General features: G+C 38.7%; 1 protein-coding gene across 1 annotated transcript in view; it reads left to right on the top strand.

Moving 5' to 3' along the window:
• Positions 1 to 20,504, top strand: part of tll1 (tolloid-like 1) — a 47,475-nt gene extending 26,971 nt beyond the window's left edge. The window contains exons 11-21 of the mRNA XM_023409521.2: positions 963 to 1,079; positions 1,429 to 1,574; positions 2,880 to 3,075; positions 3,200 to 3,325; positions 4,762 to 4,922; positions 5,035 to 5,215; positions 9,510 to 9,635; positions 12,677 to 12,804; positions 16,323 to 16,536; positions 16,848 to 17,098; positions 18,474 to 20,504. Of these exons, the coding sequence (XP_023265289.1) occupies positions 963 to 1,079; positions 1,429 to 1,574; positions 2,880 to 3,075; positions 3,200 to 3,325; positions 4,762 to 4,922; positions 5,035 to 5,215; positions 9,510 to 9,635; positions 12,677 to 12,804; positions 16,323 to 16,536; positions 16,848 to 17,098; positions 18,474 to 18,608 (1,781 nt within the window). The 3' untranslated portion in view covers positions 18,609 to 20,504. The remainder of the gene's footprint in view (positions 1 to 962; positions 1,080 to 1,428; positions 1,575 to 2,879; positions 3,076 to 3,199; positions 3,326 to 4,761; positions 4,923 to 5,034; positions 5,216 to 9,509; positions 9,636 to 12,676; positions 12,805 to 16,322; positions 16,537 to 16,847; positions 17,099 to 18,473) is intronic.
• The last annotated feature ends 5,247 nt before the right edge of the window (positions 20,505 to 25,751 follow it).

Here is a 25,751-nt window from a genome sequence, read left to right as displayed (position 1 = left end):
TTCAAATGTCCCTTTTTAATGCACTTTCAGTGTCAAGTGGTTAGAGATGAAATGTTCAGCTTTTGTTTTGTGAAGATATGAATATGCTGCAGTCTTAGTATGAATTTCTTTCATTGTGCATTGATCAGCTCTTCTCAACTGACTAACTCAGACTGCTGAATCCTCATATTAACTGCAGATGAACTTTTCAACACATGTAGGCCAGTAAGAACCGAACCACTGATCACAGGAAGAAAAAGTTTAATTGCACATATCGGACTAATTGTTAAGACAGACTTGAAATTGTGAACCTATCATTTAAAAAAAAACAAACTGTTCTTGCTCCTCCACTTTTTCTTATTGGATTATACCTCCATTAAACTGATGTCTTGTCTCCCAAATGTCACCTGTTTTTGGCATTGTGACGTTGCATTTTTTAGATATTATATCAGATATTTTGCTGGAGACACAAGAACATTTCTACATTTCTTAATTAAAATCTTTCTTTAATTAAATACTGTAATTGTTGGCTGATTAGATGCCCAGATGCTCCACATCTGTTTATGTGCTTTTTAGGCAGGATTTTACAATTCTTGAAAGTTAATGCAATTTCATCAAGTTAATGGCAGAGTTAGCAGAATGCTACATTGCACATGCTAGAAGTTATTCTACCTGACACAAGTGCATTTGTGTGTTATTAGCCATTGCAATGTGTTGCTACATGTTGTTGAGCCAGGTTTAACTCTTTTTACCAAAGCCCAGCTCCTCAGTTGTGCATTAATCTAATTGAAGCAAATGAGATGGCCATGTTTTTTGACACATCGGTCTTGTGAGTCTGAACGTGGCCTAAAGGAAGATTTACTTTTGATCCTTAATAATGTTTTGCCCAAATTTTCATTGGACACGCAATCTACAGTATGGTCCTCACACGGTTAATGTGGTGTGTGTGTGTGTGTGTGTGTGTGTGTGTGTGTGTGTTACAGGCAGGTTTTGTGGAGATAAAGTTCCTGACGTCTTGATTTCCACTGATAGCAGAATGTGGATTGAGTTCCGCAGCAGCAGCAACTGGGTGGGGAAGGGCTTTGCTGCCATTTATGAAGGTAACTCCTTTAATCAATTAAACAAATAAATTAATGAAGAAGTAAATACATAAATATTTAGTATGTGACAGGCTGCAAATCTACTGCATATGAAGAAACGAGCAAAGGCTCAACTTGTGACTTTGTGACATTTGTGTGACGTTTTCTCGGGGCTTTCATTATTCAGAGTGAGCACAGAATGTGTTTCAGGTGTTTTGGGTCAGTGCAGAGAAGGGTAACACATCCTCTCAATTTCTCTCTGTATCTCTCTGTCTCTTTGTCTCTCTCTCTCTGTCTGTCTGTCTCTTTCTGTCTGTCTCTCTGTGTCTTTCTGTCTCTGTCTCTCTGTCTGTCTGTCTCTCCTATGCAGCAATCTGTGGTGGGGAGATCACCAAGGACTCAGGACAGATTCAGTCTCCAAACTACCCTGATGACTACAGACCCTCCAAAGAGTGTGTGTGGAGGATCACGGTGTCCGAAGGCTACAACGTCGGGCTCAGCTTCCAGGCCTTTGAGGTGACTAACTGTTTTTGTGTGTGTGTGTGTGTGTGTGTGTGTGTGTGTGTGTGTGTGTGTGTGTGTGTGTGTGTGTGTGTGCGCTTAGGAATGTCTGGGTCAAATTTCACGCTCGTATAACTGCTAGGAAGTTAATATAGGTGGTGTGTGTGTGTGTGTGTGTGTGTGTGTGTGTGTGTGTGTGTGAGAGAGACAGAGAGTGTGTATAGAGATGCAGAGACAGTTGAGGAGTAGTTTTGTAGTTGTTACGCTGTAAAAATGTCAGCATGCTAAATGACTCAATATGTACCCTCGCATGAAAAGTCAAAGTTCACCTTCTTACTGCAGCTAAGATCAACCATAATAACTGCACCAGTTTTAGACACTTTCTATTCTATTCTATTCTATTCTACTCTTCGATTGTATTCTGTTCTGTTCTATTCTATGATATATTGCAAGTTTTTTATGATTCAGTTGCAGCTGTGCCAACAATATGTGCTCATTCTTGGACATAAATTGAAAATGTACATTCATAATAATATTTAAGTGTTGTGGGACGACTCTCCCCTCTTGAAACTGAAACAGTGTCACTTTGTACAAAGTTTAGTGCTTCCTTTGGGTTTACTGATGAACTCAGATTGAGTATATCTCAGTCAGTGTTGGTGTCAGCTGCTGCAGGTTCACTAATGTGGTGAAGGAAAGATCCATTTTGTCTTGCTACCCGGTTTTATTCTTGTTGTTCTGGCAACAATTTTCTTTTCCTCGTCAATTTCACTCCTGAGATCTACATATGCATACACATACATACATACTTACCCAATCTATCCATTTAAATGTGTGTTAGATTAGATCTGGGCTGTCTTCTTTGTTTAACTGTGACCATATGTAGTTCCCATTGACCAGTTTCTGTAGATGCCTACATTTAAACCTCATTACATCCTGCTCTTATTTACATCCTGTGTGATCAGATGCTTCATACTTTACGCTTTAAGACTCAATTGAGAAAAGCTGCATTACCAAATCCCATAATCAGCAATTAACTTGCTGATTAAAATGTTATAACCAATATGAATGATGGACAAAACTACACAATCAAAACCCAGCTTGGGAAAAGATAGAATATCCTTTAAAAGGTTTTGCAGTTGCCTTGATAATTTAACAATAACAATCTTTAAATGTCTCAAGGAGGAAGAAACTTTGTGCTGCATTTAACACTGAACATGTTACTGTCGCAGAGATACTTGAGACTGACAGTGATGTGTCTGATACTCACAGCAGTGTTTTGTATCTGTGTGTTTGTGCGTACCTACACGAATGCTTTCGTAGATCGAGAGGCACGACAGCTGTGCGTACGACTATCTGGAGGTTCGGGATGGCCCTCTGGAGACAAGTCCCCTGATTGGTCGCTTCTGTGGCTACGACAAACCTGAGGATGTGCGCTCCACGTCACACACCCTCTGGATGAAGTTTGTCTCAGACGGGACGGTGAACAAGGCCGGCTTTGCTGCAAACTTTTTCAAAGGTGTGTGTGTGTGTACAATTGTATGGTTGTGTGCGTGTCGGTTGGTTGTGTTTTCTCATATGGTTTGTGGACCAAAGCATTCTTAAAGTGTGTGAAAATGTGCTCTGACGTGTGTGTTTTTCAGAGGAGGATGAGTGTGCCAAACCAGACAATGGTGGATGTGAACAGAGATGTGTAAACACTCTCGGCAGCTTCAAGTGTGCCTGTGACCCTGGCTATGAACTAGCTCCTGACAAGAAGAGCTGTGAAGGTAACTGTGTGTGTCTGTGTGTGTGTGTGTGCGCGCGCGTGTGTGCGCGGTATGCTAAACTCATGATTGCATGTGCATTCTTTTGTGTGTTACTGTAGGATATGAGTCTAACTCATCAGAAAAAAAAACATCCAACCAGCCTTCATCAACAGGAAAAAACATCTTTCTGACACAAAGCCACATGCCTCGTTGTTCCAGTGCCACAAATGCTGTGAACGTCCTTTAATCCCACGAAATAGATTAACTACCCGTAATGACCCACATACTGAAACAACTGAACAAACCACTTCTGAGGCAGAGAGAAAAAGCTCTGCTAGTGGAATATCCAAATTGTGGTTTTTGCTGCATTTCTTCGAGGAGCAGTAGTTACATTGGCATCCCCAGTAAATTAAAGTGTGGGAAAATGTTATAGCAAGTGGATTTTCCAAAAAACAAACAAACAAACAAACAAACAAACAAACAAACAAACAAACGAAAAACCTATGAGTTTGAAAATATATTCTCATACCCTTTAGCTGTCTAACGCTCAGCCTGGTGGTGAGAACAGGGTCAGGAGAAATAACTGGGCCAAGTCAGGAAATGTGTTGTGGTGTGAGGTGAACCTGTGGTGAAGCAGACAGGTGCTTTGTGAGTAACGTTGCCCACTTCCCTTGAAATTAACAAACATTAGCAGCGATGACTTTCCAAGCACATTTCCTTTTAGCTGACTCTGGGGGCTCTGGGAAAAAATATTCCCACTGGGATTGGTAGAAGCAGAGGCTTTCCACATTCCAGCCTTAACTATATCAGAAATATCACTCTCCTGACCAAAATTAACGCTACACACAGCTGTGGCAGTAAAATCCCAACCCCAGTGCACAAAGCCAACTGCTCAACCATGATGGCTCACAGCTGTGTTAGAAAAATTATGGACATGACAGGCTGGATTTTGTGCAACCACAAATGCAATAGTTTGCAATTATGAAAACTAGTGAATCTGAAACCAAAACTGGATAAAAACGAAAACAGCTCCCTACTACTGCACTGTGGGCTGCAGCATCAGTTGGGGAGTCCTGTTCCTTAATATGAAGTCAACTTTTGAAGGAGTATTTTACAATGATACAACAACTACATTCTGTCCTTCTAGCTGATAAAACATAATATTTCCTGTATTATAGGATTTTCAATTTGCCTTTTATAAGACAGTTGATACTGTAGAGGCGACAGGAAATGAGGGGAGAGAGGTGACCTATGGGGACCTACTGTATGTTTAATGTCATACCACCCGTCTCTCCCCACGTTTACTATTTGTAAAATATGCAAAAAACAAAGAGGAATATAACCAATAAAGCTGGAAAACCTAAGGACCATAAAAGCTTAAACAGCACTCAGGTCTCCGTTCCACGTTCTTCCTAACTGGGTCAGTTTCTGAATGGTTTGTATCTGTGTGTTTGCAGCGGCATGTGGTGGTCTTCTCTCTAAGCTGAATGGGACTATCAGCACTCCGGGTTGGCCTAAAGAGTATCCACCAAACAAGAACTGTGTGTGGCAGGTGGTCGCTCCCACTCAGTATCGCATCTCCATGCAGTTTGAGGCCTTTGAGCTGGAGGGGAACGAGGTGAGTGTGTCTGTGTGTTTGCCTGTATTATGTTAATCAGAGTAAAAGGAAGATCCTGACCATAGCAGCCACAGCCTTGTGTGTGTTACAGAAGCCTTATTTGTGTGTTTAGGTCTGTAAATACGACTACGTGGAGGTGCGGAGTGGCCTTTCATCTGACTCTAAGCTACATGGGAAATACTGTGGCACCGAGGTCCCTGAGGTCATCACCTCTCAATACAACAACATGAGAATTGAGTTCAAGTCTGACAACACCGTCTCCAAGAAAGGCTTCAAGGCTCACTTCTTCTCAGGTAGGACACGTGTGTGAGTGTGTCCAGTACGTGTGTGGGTGTATATGTCTTCCTCATGGGTGGGTGAAATCTGTGCAATATCTGTGCAAAAATGTTGAACGTTTGGAGCATTGTGAACATGCGTACGGACACCTGAAAAGGAGCTGTATGAGAAGTTTCTGTGGACTGATATTTCACAGCTGGAATCCATTTTAAGTGACATAATTACACGCTGATCGCAGCTGCTGCCACCCGCACTACAAACCCTTTTTAAACCCAGGAGAGTGTAAAACATTTTGGGTGGAGTATGACTAATGTGAGGTGTTTGTAACAGGTGGAAAATTATTTTTGTAGTTACTCAATTGTGTCGTGCAGACTTATACAACATGAGCAGAGCTTCTAGGATGCTAGGCTGATTATTTAAGTTTCATTTGCCTTCAACTGGCTCTGGGAGAATTCATCAGCCAAACATAGGGATTCCTATATTAAATTTCATGTCTGCCCACTTCTGCTTTGTGCCATTGTGATTGTGTATGTTTGCTTGCATTTGTGGAAGTGTCCATATATATATATGTACGTGTATACGCCTGTGTCCATACAGTATCAGTTTGTCTGCTTGTCTTCATGTGCTGTGTCTGTCTGTCATGCTGTACCTCCTGAGCCTCCACCGGCTCTCTGGCCTCCTGCACCCACCCTGCGCTCTGCCCTCCCTCCTCCAGACAAGCTGGCTCTGTGTCAGGAGCGTATGTTTGTGTTTGAGTCATGCCAGGACATAAAGCACGGCCGCTCTCCCACTCGTGGCCGTATCAACAACAAGCTGGCAGCCTCATCAAAGGTCAGAGGTAACATGACCTCACAATCGGCATCTCTGATTGGCTCAGGTCTACTATGTGATTTGAGGGAATGGATGGATCCTGTTTTGATGGTGTGGATCATTGTTTAATCCATTCTCCTCCAGAGGGAAACATGTGCTGTGTCTCAATTCCATACTGGCTACTATTAAACTCTGCATCAACAAGGGCTGGGCGGGAATAAATTATAATGTTCATATTTATTGATTTGCAACAGAGTATTATTGTGAGAATAGATTATTGCAGTATTATTTTATTGATCTTCAAATTTCTCCTCTCTAATGGTCTAATGTAATATATAAGAGTGGAACAGTTTGAACATCAGCTTAATGATTTCATGTGCATTCTTCTCCATAACGTACTATAGAGTACATTTATATAAGAAAAACTTACATATCTGTATTACTGTAATAGTATGTTATTTTGCAGTGAGTATAATCATACATGCTGTGCACCAATGGATTTTCAGGTGTAGGAAATTCCCCAAATGGAAAGATTTCTTACTTTTTTATTGTCTGAGATGTTTCAGGAATGTCCCCACTGTCCACAATTTGTTTAAATGATTTGCTGCCTTGAGAAGCTCTTCTCTTGTGCATTGCATTATGGGACAACAGTATCAATTAGCACCACCTTAAAAAAATCAACTGAACATGGTATGCATATTATTTAATTAAATTTTTTTACTTTCCAAGCGTGAACACACTATATACTGAAAATACATCCAGTATTAGTACATAGTATGGAATTTGGACACAGTTGTGATGTTGCAGTAAAAACACAACAAATGTCCCCTACTCGCTGTAGCAGGGCTGAATTTGTTGGATGCTGACATCAGATAATAACAGCTTTAGGAAGGTGGTTTCTCTCTGCTTCAAAGGGCAGCTTCATTTTAACATGTAGTGACTTCCTCCTGCTTCAGAGGAAGTACATTCAGCTACCTGCAGAACACCTGGAACACAAAGTTGAACTGCTCAGTGGAGTGTGGTTGTGGAGGAATGACTTACTCGGACACAGATGATGTGTTTGTGTGTATGTGTTAAAAGTTGTTGTGTGAGTGGCTCAACTATTGTCAGAAACTTCCAGGGATAGCTTTTGGTTGGCGACAAGCCAGCAGCTTTAGGGAGGTCCCTTCAACCTCCCACACACTACTAATCCATGTGAGTGTGTGTCTGTGTGTGTGTGTGTTTGTGTGTGCGTTTGTGTGTGCGTGCATGTGTGTGTGCATGTGGACATTGTGTGCTTGACCTGAAGAAAGCTACAATGAACACTGTGTAGCATCAACTGCAAAGCTTCTTACCTTGTGATAGGGTGAGACTGAGCCCACAATAGCACCGTAATACCACATCAGACACAGACACACACACACACACACACACACACACACACACACACACACACACACAAGGAGTAGGAGAGGGAGAGAGAGAAAAGGATTTAGTGGTTTCATTAAAAGCAGATCTAGTTTGATTCACAAGCTCTTGAGGTGAGGTGAGACTCGGCGTCTGTGTCTAATCTCACATCTCTTTATAGGAATCTATCCCTTACTCACACTCACTAACACACCACACACACACTGCTCTGTCTTCTACGCTCTTCAGTCTTCCTGTGCGGTCATCTGTCCGTCTCCAGCTCTCTCTTTCTGCCTCTGACACTTGCCGTTGTCAATGTGGCAGCCCCACACTGAGCTCCTTCCACCTCCACTCATTGATCCACTTCGTTCCCCCAGTGTTCAGCCTCACTATAGGGCTTTGTAATCACCCAGCCACCCTGGTGGAGGAGCCATGTGGTTAGAAAAGGACACAAATTAGATGAGGGAGAGAAAATACACGAGGAGCGAGATAACACCTTAGTTGTGTTTGCCCCTTTTTTTGAAGTCCTAATATATCAATAAGTCATCTGTTTTATATTCATACATTGTTCAAATCCACAAAATTTAAGTCGAGGTCCCAATGTTTTTAAAGGTAATAAATATGTCAGTCTGAATTTTTGGGGAAATATGTATAAAATCATGAGTCTTGGGTTTGAGTATAGAGGTGCTGCTAGGCCACCTTCAGAAAGCCAGGCTAGCAGTTTCCCCCTGGTCCCAGTCTTTATGCTAAGCTAAGCTAAGCTAAGCGCTGCTGACTGTAACTTCACACCATACCAGACGGACATGAGAGTGGTATCAACAGTCTTAGCTAACTTAAAAAACGTTCCCCAAAACTATTCTTTGAAGGTCTCTCTCTAGCTTAGATCTCAAGACCATCTCCTCACAGAATGTATATTATACACATAACATATTTAATTTATATACATACATACATAATTTAAATCCTTAAGCACTTTACCTGCCTTGCTGTACCAACATCATAAAATACATTATAAGCAGCTATTAATTACCAAAAAGAAAAAAAAGAATTGCAATCATTTTATATAGAGTAGTAAGGCGTTATTGTAAAATCAGTTCTCCTTGTTAGTATGCAAATTTATGGAGCAAAGTTCTTCAAAATCTAATTAGTTTATTTATAGGGAGAATATGTGGTCTACATTTAGGAGTCACCATGGCAACTTAATGTCCCACATATCCTACCATGTACTGTGATGTTGGGACATAGAAATGACACAGAAGTAGGTCTCGAGTATCTTTCCAGATTCATATTTTAAGGCTTCTGGGATTCAGATGTGAAGACGGGCTGAAGCTCCCGTCAGCTTCTCCTCAGTTGGCGGGGTGAACACATCAGACTGATATAGCAGTGGTGGTCTGGCCCCGAAGAGAGCACAGCTGATCTGAAAACAGCTTTTTTAAGGTCAAGAGACGTTTGACCGCAGAACAGCTGTAGCCATTACTCTGAAGAGTAGCACAAAGACAGTTTTACAGGCCAACTGAACCCGACACACACTAATGAACTTAACTCATTGTAGGTGTCTTTTGTCTTTTGAGGTGGTTTTTCTCACTTCCTATTAATGCTAATGTTTGTCACTACTTTCTATTATTAGACCTCTGTTTCCTCTAACCTTTCTTTAACAAATCTTTAGATGTTAGCATTGGAACAATTTGGGCTGAAGACGGTGTTTAAAGCTGTGATGGTCCTGCTTTTTTGGCCGTCCTGTTGGGTTTAAACTGTCAGCCTTTTCTTAAAAAAGTTAAACTTGGCAGTTGAACGACATTCTGGGCGAACATGTCAGCTACTACTCTTAGTTTTTGTTCATCCATTTCGGTCACTTTCACTAATTTGTACTGCACCTTTTTTCTTCACCGACCTCACCTTCCAAGTTTGATTTGACTTCCTTCTCTTTCTCTTTCTGCCTTTCCCCTGCTGTCCTTTACTTATAATCTTTTCTTTCTCAACACTCCCCACCCCCCCCACCCTGTCCTTAAGGTCTCATCCTTCCACTCCTCTCCCCCGCTTGACCTCTTGCTTCTCTCCACCCCGTCTCTTTGCTGTTTCCACATGAGTGATGTGTTGCATGTGTATCTCTCACAGACAAAGATGAGTGCAGCAAGGACAACGGCGGCTGCCAGCACGAGTGCATCAACACAGTGGGCTCTTACGTTTGTCAGTGTCGCCATGGCTTTGTACTGCATGAGAACAAACATGACTGTAAGGAAGGTGGGTTTCACGTACATTCACATCCACACACACACTGGCATAAAAACATTGGTGCGCACATGCACGCCCTTACACATCCACACAAGCATGTGCTCATTCATAAAAACAGTCATCGTCCATCATACAATCCCTACTCTGTCTACCCACATCAGAGTCCGCATGACAACAGACTGACCCTCTCTATTTGAGGGAAAGTTTGTTTTTTTTTTTTTTTACACACACACGTTTCCACACTGCAAGCAGAGCTGCAGACTTGAGGCTTTGGACTCAGGCAGGAGTCAGTCTCAAGTCAGACTTGATTGCTGATACCTGAAAAACATTCAAGTCTCAAGGTTTGACTTATTTAAATCCAGAAAGTGAAGGGGTCAGACAGGCTTTGCAACGTAAAATGTATGCAGCACAAAATGACTGCACAAGTTCATGGTTACCGCTGCAAAAATAGCTTATGAAGATATATTATTATACAGATTTCTTCCTCAATCATATTGTTCCTCACAGCCCTTTAGAAAATGATTTGTGGCTGGTCCATGCTGGTCAGTACTGGTCTGCAGCTGTAGGGTTGTGAACCACTACTCTTCTTTAGACTTTAAACTTAACCTGAACTTGTCTGACATGACTTGGGATTTGACTTGAACTACAAACAGCTCTGCCTGCAAGTCACCAAAGCTGTGTTTACTGTGATGTGTGTTTATGTGTGAGAAACAGACACACAGGGGCGGGCAAGGTTTCAGTTTGACAGAAAACATTATTTATTAAACGTCCCCGGCACTTTCCCATGTGCACTCACATGCATATACACAACTGTTGAATTGACATATTATACTCAGCTCTTTGAAGTTGAACTTTTGAACGTGTGCACGTACACACCACATCAATACTCACATACACACCTCACCAAAGGCTCCCTGCACTGCTCATAAAAAGACTCATGTTTCAAACATCTGGGAGCTTGAAAGCTTTGCATGTAGCGCTGCCTTCCTGTGTGAGTGTGAATGTGTGTGTATTGGTGTGTGTGTGTGTGTGTGTGTGTGTGTGTGTGTGTGTGTGTGTTATGTATGCATTAGACCAGCTTGACCCAGTAAGCTTGCAGAGTCATGTACACACACACACACACACAGACATATTCCTATCACACAGCTTGTATTCGTTTGGTTATGTACATACATACATACACACATATATACATACATACTGTATGTGTGTGTGATAGTTCCAACGTGTGGAGAGACATTTGGATAGCCTGACATGTGCTGTTAACATGTTGGAGTGATGTAAGTGATGTTGCTCACCTGCCAGAGGTGTGTAAGACTATGAGACACCTGCAGCAGAAAAGAAACAAAGACAAGAAAACTTAAAATCAGTATTCTTTATAGTCTCAGAGATTTAGTTTCTTCCTTTTCATGAAATGAAAACATCTGTTAAACTGGAAAATGATCAATTTTTTACCTAATTACTGTTAATATTGTGATGCACCAACCTGATAATGTGAAAAGATTTACTTTTGATGCTGTGTCAGACAAGATAATTATGGCACAATTCAATGTCGGAGCTAAAATCTACATCATGAAAGTAGTTTGTTTTTTTAACTGCTGACAGTATGAAGGTCTATAAAGTGTGGCAATAGTTTGTGTGGGATATGACATCTGTATTCATTACATCGCATGTTGGAAAACTCTCCTTTACATTTTTACATTGTTCTTGTAAATCCGTCCGTCTCATTCTGTACATGGGTTCAGTTTATCTGACTCTAAATAAAAACTGTCTGGAATACATCTCGTTGTCTCGTAAATGCCTCCTGCCTCCCATCACCTTCATTGTGCCACTCCGCTCATCTAACCTACGCCATACACACAAACACAAACACACACACACACATACTGTATTCCTTTTTCATGTCTGTCTCTGAAAGCTGCTCTGGATAGCTTTTTGGTGCAGTTGTTTGTGCAAACTCTCCAGGATGAAAGCAGCTTTTAACCAGAAACAGTTGCATCACAGTGGTTAGCATGCTAAAATATTGGCCCGCAGCTGATGTTTTATCATGAAGTAGAGTATTACAGCTACAGTTAGTCACTTACCCAATAGTGACGACTGAAACCAAGCTGCTATGTTACAGTAAATTTCACAGTACTTGTCTTTTTTGGCTTTATCATGGGAATCTGTTGCCATCGGTCTGCGCTGAGGAGGCTACAGTTGTGCACCATGGCACCATGATATTGAGAAGCCCGAAAACTGTTTTCTGAGATAAATCCTTAAAAGCAACCAGTGGCAATAACAGAGTAATTGTTTCCATAATGTGATATAGAAATGAAGAAAGTTTTCATCAGGGAAGAGCCGAAGGTGCAAATCAGAGCTCAGACTCTTTGTCCTTGCAGTCAGGAACAAAACCCTGCAACAGAGTCACTGAACATATCCAGAATGAATCCACAACACTCCCAAACATTCACTCACTAAGGCTTAGCCCCTCAGATTGCAGTGTTTGCAATAAATGTAGGAACAGTTAAAAAACAAACAAACATATTTTGTTAGTCTATAATAGATGAATATATTGGATTGTTGCTTCTATAAATAGTAGTATTCAAGGTTCACGTAAGATACTAAAAAATGAAACAAACTTCCCTTTAAATACTGTATGTAGGTTATGGCTGACTTATACATGAATATAAAATTTAACATTCATTCTGGTGCTACTGCTAATTGTTACATTTTATCATTGTTTATAGGTTAAGGTGTTGTTAATCCAAGAAATTCTTTTTATTCTTTTAGTTCTTTGTCTGTGCACAAGGTTGCCACAGTGCAGGAACTACGTAAAGCCCTAATGCAGCACAGTCTTTGTGAGAAGCGTGCGTGCATATGGAATTCACACTGAACTTGTCACCAGGATGTGTTTCTTTGAGATCTTTTCTCTCTAGTTTGGTTCTCTCGTTTCTCTCCTTCCTGTTCTCTTTCCATTTCCTCTGACCTTTTCCTGTGCAGCCACGATTTTAACTTCCTCTCCATGTGTGTGCTTGCGTGTTTCTGTGTGTGTGTGTGTGTGTGTCCAGCTGAGTGTGAGCATAAGATCCACAGCCCCAGTGGGACCCTGAGCAGCCCTAACTGGCCAGACAAGTATCCCAGCCGTAAGGAGTGCACCTGGGACATCACAGCCACACCAGGGCACCGAGTCAAGATTGTAAGTGTGCATCAAATGAAGCAGCTTCTCTCTCTCACTCCACATAGACCATGTTCTTGAGCATTACTGGGATGCCTCTTTCCCTCATAACAATACATTATTCTGTCTGTAGGTTATGTAAAAGCCTCAGGCTCCCCCCCGCTCCTCCTTCTTACACGATGGTCTCTCTTTTGTATGTTCCACATATGAAACCCAAATGTGAACGGGGGAGAAAGCGCATGTTTTTATAATCGGGCAAACTGCAAGCGTGTGCTCATGCGTTAGAAAGAGGCCTTGGGCAGTGGCCATCTGTGTCTTTGTGTCTTTCTGTGTGTGTGTGTGTTTGTGTGTGTGTGCAAGCTGCATGTGTGCACACATGCATACGTTTGAGTGTGTAAGAATTTATGTGTCGACACAGATAGTTTTCTAAGTAAGTAGTAATTTATTAATAAACTGAATCAGAAACACAGTTCTGATTGAGGTCCATGCGTATTATGGATAATTGAGGTTGAAAAGTTCTAACTCAGATTTGCATGGTCATTTGTCATAAGAAGAGAGAGAGACAGAGAGAGAGGAGATAATCTAAACTTCTGTGACAGCACATTAGCTCAGACAGATGGTGTTTGACTAACAGTGTTAGTGTGAATGGAGAATCTCCCGTCTCAGGTACATTCACAGAAGATGCTTAGCGCCGTTTGCACACTCAATTTGCCGAGGTGATGGAGTGGTCTAGACACATACACATACATACACACACATACACACACACACTTCTGTACCTGTGAGGACCCTAAGTGGCATTATACAATCGCTAACCATCGCAACCACATTTAACCTTTTTATACAGGTTATGTACGTAGGCTTTGCATACATGCTTACTTATGGCAACACATTGTTAACAGTTCAGTAAAACAGAAATGAGAAAAGAACAGAATCCATTAATAAAACAGAAAGTTGACAACTGACTTGCTTGTTTCATCCGACCAACAGTCTAAAACTTAAAGATATCCAGTTCACTATGGTTGAAGGCAAAGAAAGCAGCTAAACTTAAGGTTGAGAAATAACTTACATGATTTATTGGTTGTCAAAACGCTGTAGCTGCCAATCCATTTTCTGTAAGTTGACAATAGATTAATCAACTACTCATTTCAGCGCTAAAAAGCGTGTATATCACAAACGTAAAACTCAACTTGGTCCTCACAAAGAAGCAAATGCAGGAGCGGACAGTCACACACATGCTCACATTCACAAAGCGTGCTTCAGATAATCCTCCTAAAATCTACTCATGTTCCCAAATGCAAGTAGTGTCACACACACAAACACAGTGCAGTCTTTATTAAATGTACACACTGGTCTAGACACTCAAACACAAACACAAACACACACACACACACACACACACACACACACACACACACACACACACACAGTCCGCAGTCTGTAGTCCTGCAGAATATAAGGACTTTGCTCCTCACATGTTATCAAAATTGCCATCAGCTGTCATTTAGTTTTGATAATCTCTTATGATCGCTTACGCAACCAAAAACATATTACATCATCAGCTACGATGACACATTGACGGTTCTTTGCACCGTGTAATCACACCTTTGGAGTGTGTGACTACATGTGATCTATACACAGATTTGACACGTGTACTTTGAGGGTCGCTTTCTGTTACCCATACTCAGTAATGCATGCATGTGTGTGTGCGCGTGCGCATGTGTGTGTGTGTGTGTGTGTGTGTGTGTGTGTGTGTTGAGATTAGCAGGGGTGCTCTCTATATCCACAGTAATGACATCACAGCGGGATAAATTTAATACCAGAAATCTGCACATAGCCATGAAGGTCACTCTGTTATTGCTTCTTTCCTCTGTCTGTCTCTCTCTCTCTCTCACACACACACACACACACACACAACACACACACAATTCACATGGGAACAGTAAACAGATCCAGAAACCAGTGTCTCATCCGAGCTACAGTTAGAAACATCTGGAAGCCATCACCATCCTCCGAAACAAACACTTGCCCTCTCAGTAACAACATCCTCACATCAGCCCACCTTCGCTCTCCCTTCTCCTCCCGTCTGGTTTGTAAAAACCAGCGCAGTGTGGTGGTTTGTGGTGGCGTGATGGAGCACGGCTCAGGAGACAATCAGAGGGGTGTGTGACTGTGCGTGGGAGAGAGGCCTGCAAGGTGTTATGAGTCAGCTCACAGTGACTTGATTAGATTATGAATCGTGACTCTGTGTACATGCATGTCAGCGTGTAAGCAATGTGTAGGCAAAGACGGAGGGAGGCAGGGGGTTTCTTCTGTAATGTATTAAATAAGCAAACACATTCATTTTTTATGAAAACAGCTCTCTAACAAAGAATATAAGACAAAAAAGTTCTTCTCATCGCATCTAACTAAATCACACCGTAAAGAAATATATCGCATCCAAAAAAAACAAACATAAAACACAGATTAAATCATTTTAACCACATTAGCACAGATTGAAATTTTAGGACACCTATATCTTATTGAAAATGACCCTCTGCTAGTGATGTTTGGAGAGACAGATGACTGTCTGCATCAGTCAAAGACAAAAAAAAATATGTGCAGTATTCTGAGGATCTCTTTCAAAAACTAGTCTTTTCTTTTCACAGTCCGCTGAGTTAGTGGTGTGAGAGCTTTAAGTTTCTTTTGGTTAATTTACAGCCAAGCTTGTTTGTGCAGTAATACTTTTTCTATCAAATAATTAGTTGCCAAGTCAGAGAGACACTATGAAGAAAATGGCTTTTAATGAAGACAATATAGTGACAGCTTTTACAAAGGCTACGCTCTCATTAGTTTTCTTCTCTTTCTCACGCTGCCTTTCCGTCAGGCTGCTGTGCTTTGAGTCCTGTCATGGAGTCTCTGATTTTCTTTCCATAAACAGACTCTACAGGCCTCTAAACACCACTGAATATTATATTTTCTGTATCTCTCTGTTATTACTACATGTACAAATTTAAACTGCACGAAACAGGAAGAGCAGGTAAAGCTAACGTGTCAGTTTCCCTCAGGAGCATTTTTTTGAAGACGTCAAAGACAGTTTGTGCGGAAAAGTGCCTTAAACAACTTTTGGATTTCATTCTTTGTCATTTTCTAACTGATTGTATTTAGAGAGACCAGGGATGAGGATGTCATCTTTATTTATTTTTAAAAACAGACTATACTACTTCTGCAAAATAGAAAGTTAAATATTTTGTAGTTCCTTACCAGGTACAAATTTATAATCACATAAATGCAACACGTGTGTACCATTGTAGTTTTAAAGGGTAATTTCACCCAAATTACAAAATAAAATCATCCCAGTAATGGAAATGAATACAGTTTAATTTTTGGTGCTCACAGTATTTAAATTAGATTTCAGTTTTCATTGGAACTACTTTCTACCAAAGAAACTGTTCCTATGAAGACGGTTAACAGCGAGGTCAACAGGTCTTGTTTCAACACTCACGCATATCTCACTCATCCATTTCTCTCTGTCGATCTTTCTGCCTCCACCTCTCCAGACCTTCAACGAGTTTGAGATCGAGCAGCATCAGGAGTGTGCGTATGACCATCTGGAGGCCTTCGATGGGGACAGTGACACAGCAGCCATCTTGGGTCGACTGTGTGGCAGTAAAATCCCAGAGCCTCTGGTCTCCACCGGAAACAAGATGTACCTCCGTTTCATCTCTGACGCTTCAGTACAAAGGAAGGGCTTCCAAGCTACACACTCCACAGGTGTGTGTCTGTGTGGAAATGTGTTTGAGTTCATGTCTGTTACTGACGTTAAAATGGCTTTTTGTTTGTGAGTTTTTGTGTTTGCAGAAAGAGCATCACTCACGGTCCCCAATTTCTCAAGTTTTACTCATTTTTTAAGGGCAATATCCCCCTCTAGTGGTTCTTAAGAGCACATACATGATGGAAATTATTCATGAAACCTGACTTAAGTTTTAAGAATGTCTGGATCAACACAAAATCTAACAAATGCCACATTTTTCAGGTCAAAACTTTGTATGACAATACCTTTCCCTCCATCTGTCTCTCCTCAGAGTGTGGAGGGCGTCTGAAAGCAGAAGCTCGTCAGAAGAACCTCTACTCTCACTCCCAGTTTGGAGACAACAATTACCCAGGTCACACTGACTGTGAGTGGCTGCTGACAGCTGAACAGGGTTACGGCATCGAGCTGAGCTTCATCACATTTGAGGTAGAGGAGGAAGCTGACTGTGGTTATGACTACATCGAGCTGTACAACGGGTACGACGCTAACTCACATCGACTCGGCCGCTTCTGCGGTTCAGGGGTAAGGCTTCATGATTTCTCAAAGGTTATTAGTTATTAAAGAACCATGACAGAGTTTGTTACATGTTTGAGCTCTTTAACTACAAATGATATATACTTTTTTTTTTTACGACTATTGTCAAATCCATGCCAAAGGTTTACTTTTAGCTTTTTTGATGTATTTCTTCAGCTGTTCCAGGCAGCTTTCACCTTCCATTCATTTCCATTTGATCCTAAATATCAGTTTCTTACTTTTCTGATTAGGCTAGTATTATTCGATATATTTTTTATTAACAACACATTTCCTGAAAAGACCTGATATCTCTTATTTCTCTGTGCGATAGATCTCCTTTGTCATCCAAACACTATTGAAAGAAAATGCATAAGCCACACTGGTTCATATGTTCCTTCATTACCATGAACGTGGCAACTGTAGATCATTTTGACTCAATCCCATGTGCTGTTTTAGAAAATAATTTCTTTAAATGATACAATGTGTTTATGACCAATGGCTCCGTTGCTGAGGGCCACACACATGGTCGGGAAGGTATCGAGACATCTACTAATGTATTGTTGATTCTGGTCTTTTCGTGAGTTTTGTCCACGATAAGGAAAATGTTGAATAACACCAGACATATCCTTCAACTACAAATCATGTATATTTTTCTTTTGAATGCATGGTGTAGTTTTAGATTTTGTATTTTCCTACCATTCCAGGAAGCTGTTGGTTTCAATTCATTTCTATTTGGGATGAAAAATCCCAAAAGTCCCGAAAGTTGCTCGAGTTTGTGTGGTTGATAATTTTCTGAGTGTCATTTAACATCAAGTTTGATTAATTACTCAACTTTTTCAAAGTTGCATTATGGGTAGTGTGGTAATGCAGTTCAAAAGTGGCATGTGGAGCTTTCTTTTCAACAAGTTTGTCTTGACACTGAGTTACACATTGTGTATCACTGAAGCCTGACAAACATTGAATTAATTTTCCTTTTCATAAAGCATTTGCAAAATTAAGTTCTCTTTTTGTGATTTTTAAACTTGGATTGTTTACATCCATGTTTACTTGCAAGCAGTCTTCTTCTTCCCTTTGGCACAATGCTAATTTCCTTGACACATTACTGCCCCTTGTAGATCAGTGGAATGGTGTGAAGCTATTGGCAGAAAAGTGTGATGGATTGTGACGAGTTACACAACTCAAGCAACTTTTAAAAGTTTGCAAATTAATTTTCATATTATGCATGAATGAACAGAAATAAGGAAGGTAGAAAAATATATTCAGAAATCTAGAACACAACAGCATGGTTTGCAAAGACCTGCTTCTATTTAATTTGTAAGCAAAAGCTCAGATATGAACCTTTAAATGTCTGAGAAACTCCTTCTCATGTCTCCTCCTTGCTCAGCCTCGGGAGGGGATTTACTCGCCCGGAGACGCCATGCTGATTCGTTTCCATAGCGATGACACAATCAGCAAGAAGGGCTTCCACATCCGCTATACGAGCACCAAGTTCCAGGAGAGCCTTCACACCAGGAAATGACCTCACACGTAGCCCGTGACCTCTGACCTCTGTGCAGCCCCGCCACTGTTACCCTGACCTTCGCCATGGCAACGAGAAAAGTACAGCCTGTCCCCTCTTCTTGGACAGATGTGGACGTTTGTGGACGTTGGCCAGCCACGGGAGGAAGACAACACTTTGGTGAACATTCGTCTCCCTCTGTGGCTCCACACAGGTCATCGCACCCTGAGATGAGACAGGAAAAACAACGAGATATCAATACGAGTTTCAACAAACGTGGGGAAATGTGCTGACGACTGAGTGAGCCGTTTTTGTGGAGGGCATGGTTTTCATTACTGCACATCAAGATTCCCTTGTTCAGTGTGGACAGAGGGTCGCAGAAGATCCAAATTAGTTTACTGAGATACTAACGGTTGCACAAGTGCAAACAAAAGACGACCAACACACACACACACACACACACACACACACTAGATTCATATTCAGAATTATAAACTATGGATGCTAAAGGAACTAAAGAGCTACAAGAAAATGCATCCAGGAGTCTTTTCTGGCTCCTTAATCCTTGACCTGTGCGACTTACTGTGATCAGACGGCTGCTCATAACCCACAGTAACTGAAAGGAAACACTAAACAGACATTTTTATTGCCTTTGATGCCTGGGAACTGGTCACTTCAACCCAGCTCAGAATGGCTGCAGATGGTTTTATTTCATGTCTTATTGTAAAACCCATTGTGTTTACTGTATGTGTGTGTTTGTGTGTGTGTGTGTGTGTGTGTGTGTGTGTGTGTGTGTGTGTGTGTATGTGTGTGTACAGAGAAAAGAACAAACAAAAGGCTGAAGTCCGTCCTTTGCCCTTTTTGCTTAAAGCTTATGCATACGACCATTGAGGAATGGAAAACAAAAAAAAAGAAAAGAAAAAATGCAAATGGTGAATTTCCAAATGATCTGTGATGTTAATGTTAAGCCTTGCATTATGTTGTGTGTGTCCATGCTGTTTTTGATTTTCACCATCTTGTAACAAACCAAGCAACTTTCATGGATATTTCCAGTTTCCTCTTCAACCACAATAATCATGAGATTTTTTTTTCAGTGGATATCGGAAGGGAATATTTTTCACAGCTGTCTCTCGGAGTGACACGATTCTGATTGAAGGAGAGATTCCCATGGTGCTAAAATAAAAATACACTGAATGACTGAGTGAAGGTTTTCAAATGGAGACACAGTCAGCGTGCAAACAGCACACTGCATCAACAGCACTAGTCCTGTGGAACTACAATTTTGCCTTAGAACCAAATGTATGCTATTGGAGGTCGCTCCTATGCTCTTGCACAGGTGTCTTGTGTCAGCGGAGAGTTTTAAAGGTTTTTTGGCAGCGTATTTCATTTGTTTGAAGATCTTGAATGGTTTTATTGTGAAAAAAAACATGGGAAATGTAGTCTGTGTGTGAGATAGTGTCTACGGTGCATGTGTGTTTGTGTCATTTTTGTAGCTGCTCTCAGAGATACATACACACATGCTTACACATCCACAAATACACACAAAAAAAACCACACCTCATTTTTGTGCTTTTTCCAACCAATATCTGAACACACACTTCCCCTCTGTAAATTTGGAGTGTGGAGAGCAAAGTGTTGTACCAGGTGCATACAGGCTGCATCGTTTCTGTGTTAAATGCATTATGTGTAAGTGTGTGTTATAGGAAATTATAGAGAAATAATGTGTGTGTGACTGTAAGCTGCATGTTTTTAAGTTGAATCATTCACTGCTGTACGTGCCAAGCTCTAGGTGACCCTGATCCACCTTAGTTTTTGTTTCATCATTCCACCTTTTGTTTCATCATTGTGTCTGTAGTTCAGAGACACTGACAAGACATCCTCTGCATCAGTCATTAAAATACACACAGGTAAAAATGACACGCGTGTTTCATATATTATTGTTATATTTTGTGTTGTGTATAGGTCCCGTTTTTTCAGCCTGTTTAGATGAGACAACAAGTACTACAAGTGCCAACTATTGATCCATAAATCAAATCCTGGCATTTCCTTTTGTGATAATTATCATGTGAAAGCAAATTGTTGTCTACCTGATGATGAAACCTGGACAACGATGGCTCAAATTAAATGAAAGTCACTCATTTTCCCAGTTGTTTAGCAAAGTAAAAGAAGCTACTCTAAAAAAGTGTAAAGCTCGTCTGAGTGTTTTGTTAGACTTTTATTTTGCTGTCTACAGTTGTTTCTATGACTTGATTACTTTATTTCTACAATTATTGTGTGTTCTTTGAGTCTATGGAGTCTTGAGAGTGCCATCTGAATAAATTTAGGCATTGTTAAATTATAATTAATTAATAAACTAATAGCTGTTATAAATTTAACATTTAAATGATGCATTAAAAACTCAAAAGAAATAATAAAAAGATGAATTGTTCCAAATGATAATTCTGTTTTCATAGTTCATGTTTAAATGATGAATTCATAATATAATTGAAAAATGGAATTGAAAAATACATTTCAATGTTTTAAATTTTTTTGTTTTAAGATTTTTTACCATATATGTTATATTTATATGTATTTACTATTTATTTATTTGAGCATGTGAATTAACTCTTCACCTTTGGAAAGAGTATGTCCCACAAAGTATTCTTAATTCAAACGTAATTTTATTAGATTAGAATAGATTTGTAACTTGTTGTTGCTCACACGCAAAATCACGAGGAACATGAGTCACCAACACACGTGTGTTTCATCACCCAGGAGTTCTGCCAGAACTCACAATTGGATGGAACACTCATGTGTGGTTCACAAGCAAACCTGCAATTGCCATGTATCGCCATAGGTGTCACCAAAGATAATGAGATTTAGATTTTCAAGTTTGCTAATTAAACATAATGCAACAACTTGAATTTAATGTGAATACAGCTCTTTGTAATTTGAGGGCATCCAAGCAGTGTGCCACCATAATGTTAACCAACCCATAGGGCTGCAACAAGAGCTCTGACTGACCAGTTCTGACTCCACATACGACTCCTGCCAACACCACAGGTCTGACCACCATACGAACGGCTGTTGCTGCCATGTCATCATTTAATATGCAAATTTAATTATTCAATTTACAAGATAATTTAAAGTATAATTCTGTTAGTTCATTACAATGTCCATACACCAGACACTACTGTCACACTATTGTACCGTGGGTCTTGACTGAGTTTCTTATGATAAATTCAATAAGACTGTTATAACACTGTTATGACCTGGATTGGAACACTGAAAGTGTTCAATAAAGTGTTCAGTTCAGGTAGATTAATCTTAATTTAAAAATATTGAAATGCATGAAATTACTTTTTTGGGCAAGTAACAACAATAATGTTACTTTTAATGTATAATTTAAATACTTTTTTCTTGCGTTGTTGGCCTTCATCTTTTCTGTGAACATATTTTGACCCATTTTAAACACCACAGCTTGTTAGTACATAAGGATAAGCCACTTACCTTTATAGGATCAGTTTGATGAGCTTCAGTTGTCACACATTTGGTGCAACTAACACACCCAGCTGTCAGAAGATACGGTCATACTACCAGTTATCCAGCAGAGGGGGTCTAAGCTTTTCGATGTTCAGTACTCTGAAATGGAACAATTTACCCTCAACAGTATATCTGACTATTTTATGCCTTACTATAATATGACATTTTTATGCCTTACTATAATATGACTTTATTACTTACTATAGTATGACTTTTTATGCCTTACTATACAATAACTTTATGACTTACTATACCATGAGTTTTTATGCCGTACTGTACGATGACATTTTATCCCGTATTATGATATGACTTAATGACGTACTATAATATTACTTTTTTAGGTCTTACTACAATGTAACATTTAACGGCTTACTATACTATGACTTTATGACTTACTGTATGATGACTTTTTATGCCTTATAATACTGTGATGTATTTATGCCTTACTATAATAAAACTTTTTATGCCTTACTATACAATAACTTTATGACTTACTATACCATGAGTTTTTATGCCGTACTATATGATGACATTTTATCCCGGATTATTCTATGACTTAATGACGTACTATAATATTACTTTTTTAGGTCTTACTACAATGTAACATTTAATGGCTTACTATACTAGGACTTTATGACTTACTGTACTAAGATGTTTTATGCCTTATTATACTGTGATGTTTTTATGCCTTCCTATAATATAACTTTTTACGCCTTACTATACTATGACTTTATGACTTACTATACAATGAGTTTTTATGCCATACTATATGATGACATTTTATCCCGTATTATAATATGACTTAATGACGTACTATAATATTACTTTTTTAGGTCTTGCTACAATGTAACATTTAATGGCTTACTATACTATGACTTTATGACTTACTGTGCTATGACTATTTATGCCTTATTATACTGTGACATTTTTGTGCCTTACTATACTATGACTTTTATGCCTCTCTGAACTAAGACCTTTTATGCCTTGCTGCTATTCATGGTATAGAAAGGCACAAAAAGTAATTGTATAGCAATTTATAAAAAGTACAAGTTCATTGAGGCATAAAAATGTCATATTATAGCAAGGTATAAAAAAGTCATGGTATAGTAAGGCAAAAGTCAATGTAGTAAGGCATAAAAAGTCATAGAATAATAAGGCATAAAAGTGACAGTAAAGTAAGGCATAAAAAGTCATAAAAAAGTCATAGTATAGTAAGGCATAAAAAGTCATAAAAACGACATAGTATAGTAAAGAGTAAAAAGTCATAGTATAGTAAGGCATAAACAGTCATAAGGCATAAGAAGTTGTATAAACGACATAGTATAGTAAGGCATAAAAAGTCATGAAAGCAACATAGTATAGTAAGGCATTAAAAGTCATAAAAACGTCATAGTATAGTAAGGTATAAAAAGTCATAAAAAAAGTCATAGTATATTAAGGCATAAAAAGTCATAAAAAAGTCATAGTATATTAAGGCATGAAAAGTCATAGTATATTAAGGCATGAAAAGTCATGAAAAAGTCATAATATATTAAGGCAAAAAAGTCATGAAAAAGTCATAGTATAGTAAGGTATAGAAAAGTCATAAAAAAGTCATAGTATAGTAAAGCATAAAAAGTCAAAGTATAGTAAGGCATAAAAACGACATAGTATAGCAAGGCATAAAAAGTCATAGCATAGTAAGGCATTAAAAGTCATGAGAAAATCATAGTATATTAAAGCATAAAAATTCATAGCAAAGTGAGGCATAAAAAGTCATGAAAACAACATAGTAAAGTAAGGCATAAAAAGTCATAGTATAGTAAGGCATAAAAAGTCATAAAAACGACATAGTATAGTAAGGCATAAAAAGTCATAAATACAACATAGTATAGTAAAGCATAAAAAGTAATAGTATAGTATGGCATAAAAAGTCATAGTATATTAAGGCATAAAAAGTCATGAAAAGTCATAGTATAGTAAGGCATAAAAAGTCATAAAAACGACATAGTATAGTAAGGCATAAAATGTCATAAAATCGTCATAGTATATTAAGGCATAAGAAGTCATAGTATAGTAAGGCACAAAAAGTCGTAAAACGACATATTAAAGTAAGGCATAAAAAGTCATAGTATAGTAAGGCATAAAAACGTCATAGTATAGTAAGGCATAAAAAATCATAAAACGTCATATTATAGTAAGGCATAAAATGTCATAAAATCGTCATAGTATAGTAAGGCATAAGAAGTCATAGTATAGTAAGGCATAAAAAGTCATGAAAAAGTCATAGTATAGTAAGGCATAAAAAGTCATGAAAAAGTCATAGTATAGTAAGGCATAAAAAGTCATGAAAGCAACATAGTAGAGTAAGGCATAAAAAGTCATAAAAAGGACATAGTATAGTAAGGCATAAAAACGTCATAGTATAGTAAGGCATAAAAGGTCATAAAAACGTCATAGTATAGTAAGGCATAAAATGTCAGAAAATCTTCACAGTTAGTAAGGCATAAGAAGTCATAGTACAGTAAGGCATAAAAAGTCATACTATAGTAAGGCATAAAAAATCATATTATAGTAAGGCATAAAAAGTCATAGTATAGTAAGGCATAAAATGTCATAAAAACGTCATAGTATAGTAAGGCATAAGAAGTCATAGTATAGTAAGGCATAAAAAGTCATAAAAAGTCATAGTATAATAAGGCATAAAAAGTCATAGTACAGTAAGTCATAAAAAGGTCATAGTATAGCAAGGCATAAAAATTTACAAAAACGTCATAGAATAGTGAGGCATAAAAAGTCATGAAAATGACATAGTATAGTAAAGCATAAAAAGTCAAAGTATATTAAAGCATAAAAAGTCATGAAAAAGTCATAGTATAGTAAGGCATAAAAAGTCATAAAAATGACATAGTATAGTAAGGCATATAAAGTCATAGTATAGTAAGGCATGAAAAGTCATAAAAACGTCATAGTATAGTAAGGCATAAGAAGTCATAGTATAGTAAGGCATAAAAAGTCATAAAAACGTCATAGTATAGTAAGGCATAAAATGTCATAAAATCGTCATAGTATATTAAGGCATAAGAAGTCATAAAATCGTCATAGTATAGTAAGGCATAAAATGTCATAGTATAATAAGGCATGAAAAGTCATAAAAATGACAAAGTATACTAAGGCATAAAAAGTCATATAGATGACATAGTATAGTAAGGCATAAAAAGTCATACTATATTAAGGCAAAAAAGTCATAGTATAGTAAGGCATAAAAAGTCATAAAAAGTCATAGTATAATAAGGCATAAAAATTCATAAAAACGACACAGTATAGTAAGGCATAAGAAGTCATAGTATTGTAAGGCATAAAAAGTCATAAAAACATCATAGTATAGTAAGGCATAAAATGTCATAAAATCGTCATAGTATAGTAAGGCATAAGAAGTCATACTATAGTAAGGCAAAAAAGTCAGAGTATAGTAAGGCATAAAAAGTCATAGTATAGTATGGCATAAAAAGTCATAAAAACGACATTGTATAGTAAGGCATAAAAAGTCATAAAATCGTCATAGTATAGTAAGGCATAAAAAGTCATAGTATAATAAGGCATGAAAAGTCATAAAAATGACATAGTATACTAAGGCATAAAAAGTCATATAAACGACATAGT

The sequence above is a fragment of the Seriola lalandi genome, unplaced genomic scaffold, assembly GCF_002814215.2.
Source record: "Seriola lalandi dorsalis isolate HSWRI2012SDOR001 ecotype SW California unplaced genomic scaffold, Sedor1 jcf7180002054394, whole genome shotgun sequence".
Lineage (NCBI taxonomy): Eukaryota > Metazoa > Chordata > Actinopteri > Carangiformes > Carangidae > Seriola > Seriola lalandi.
The sequence above is the reverse complement of the archived record's forward strand: the minus strand, read 5'-3'. Positions and strand labels throughout refer to the sequence as shown.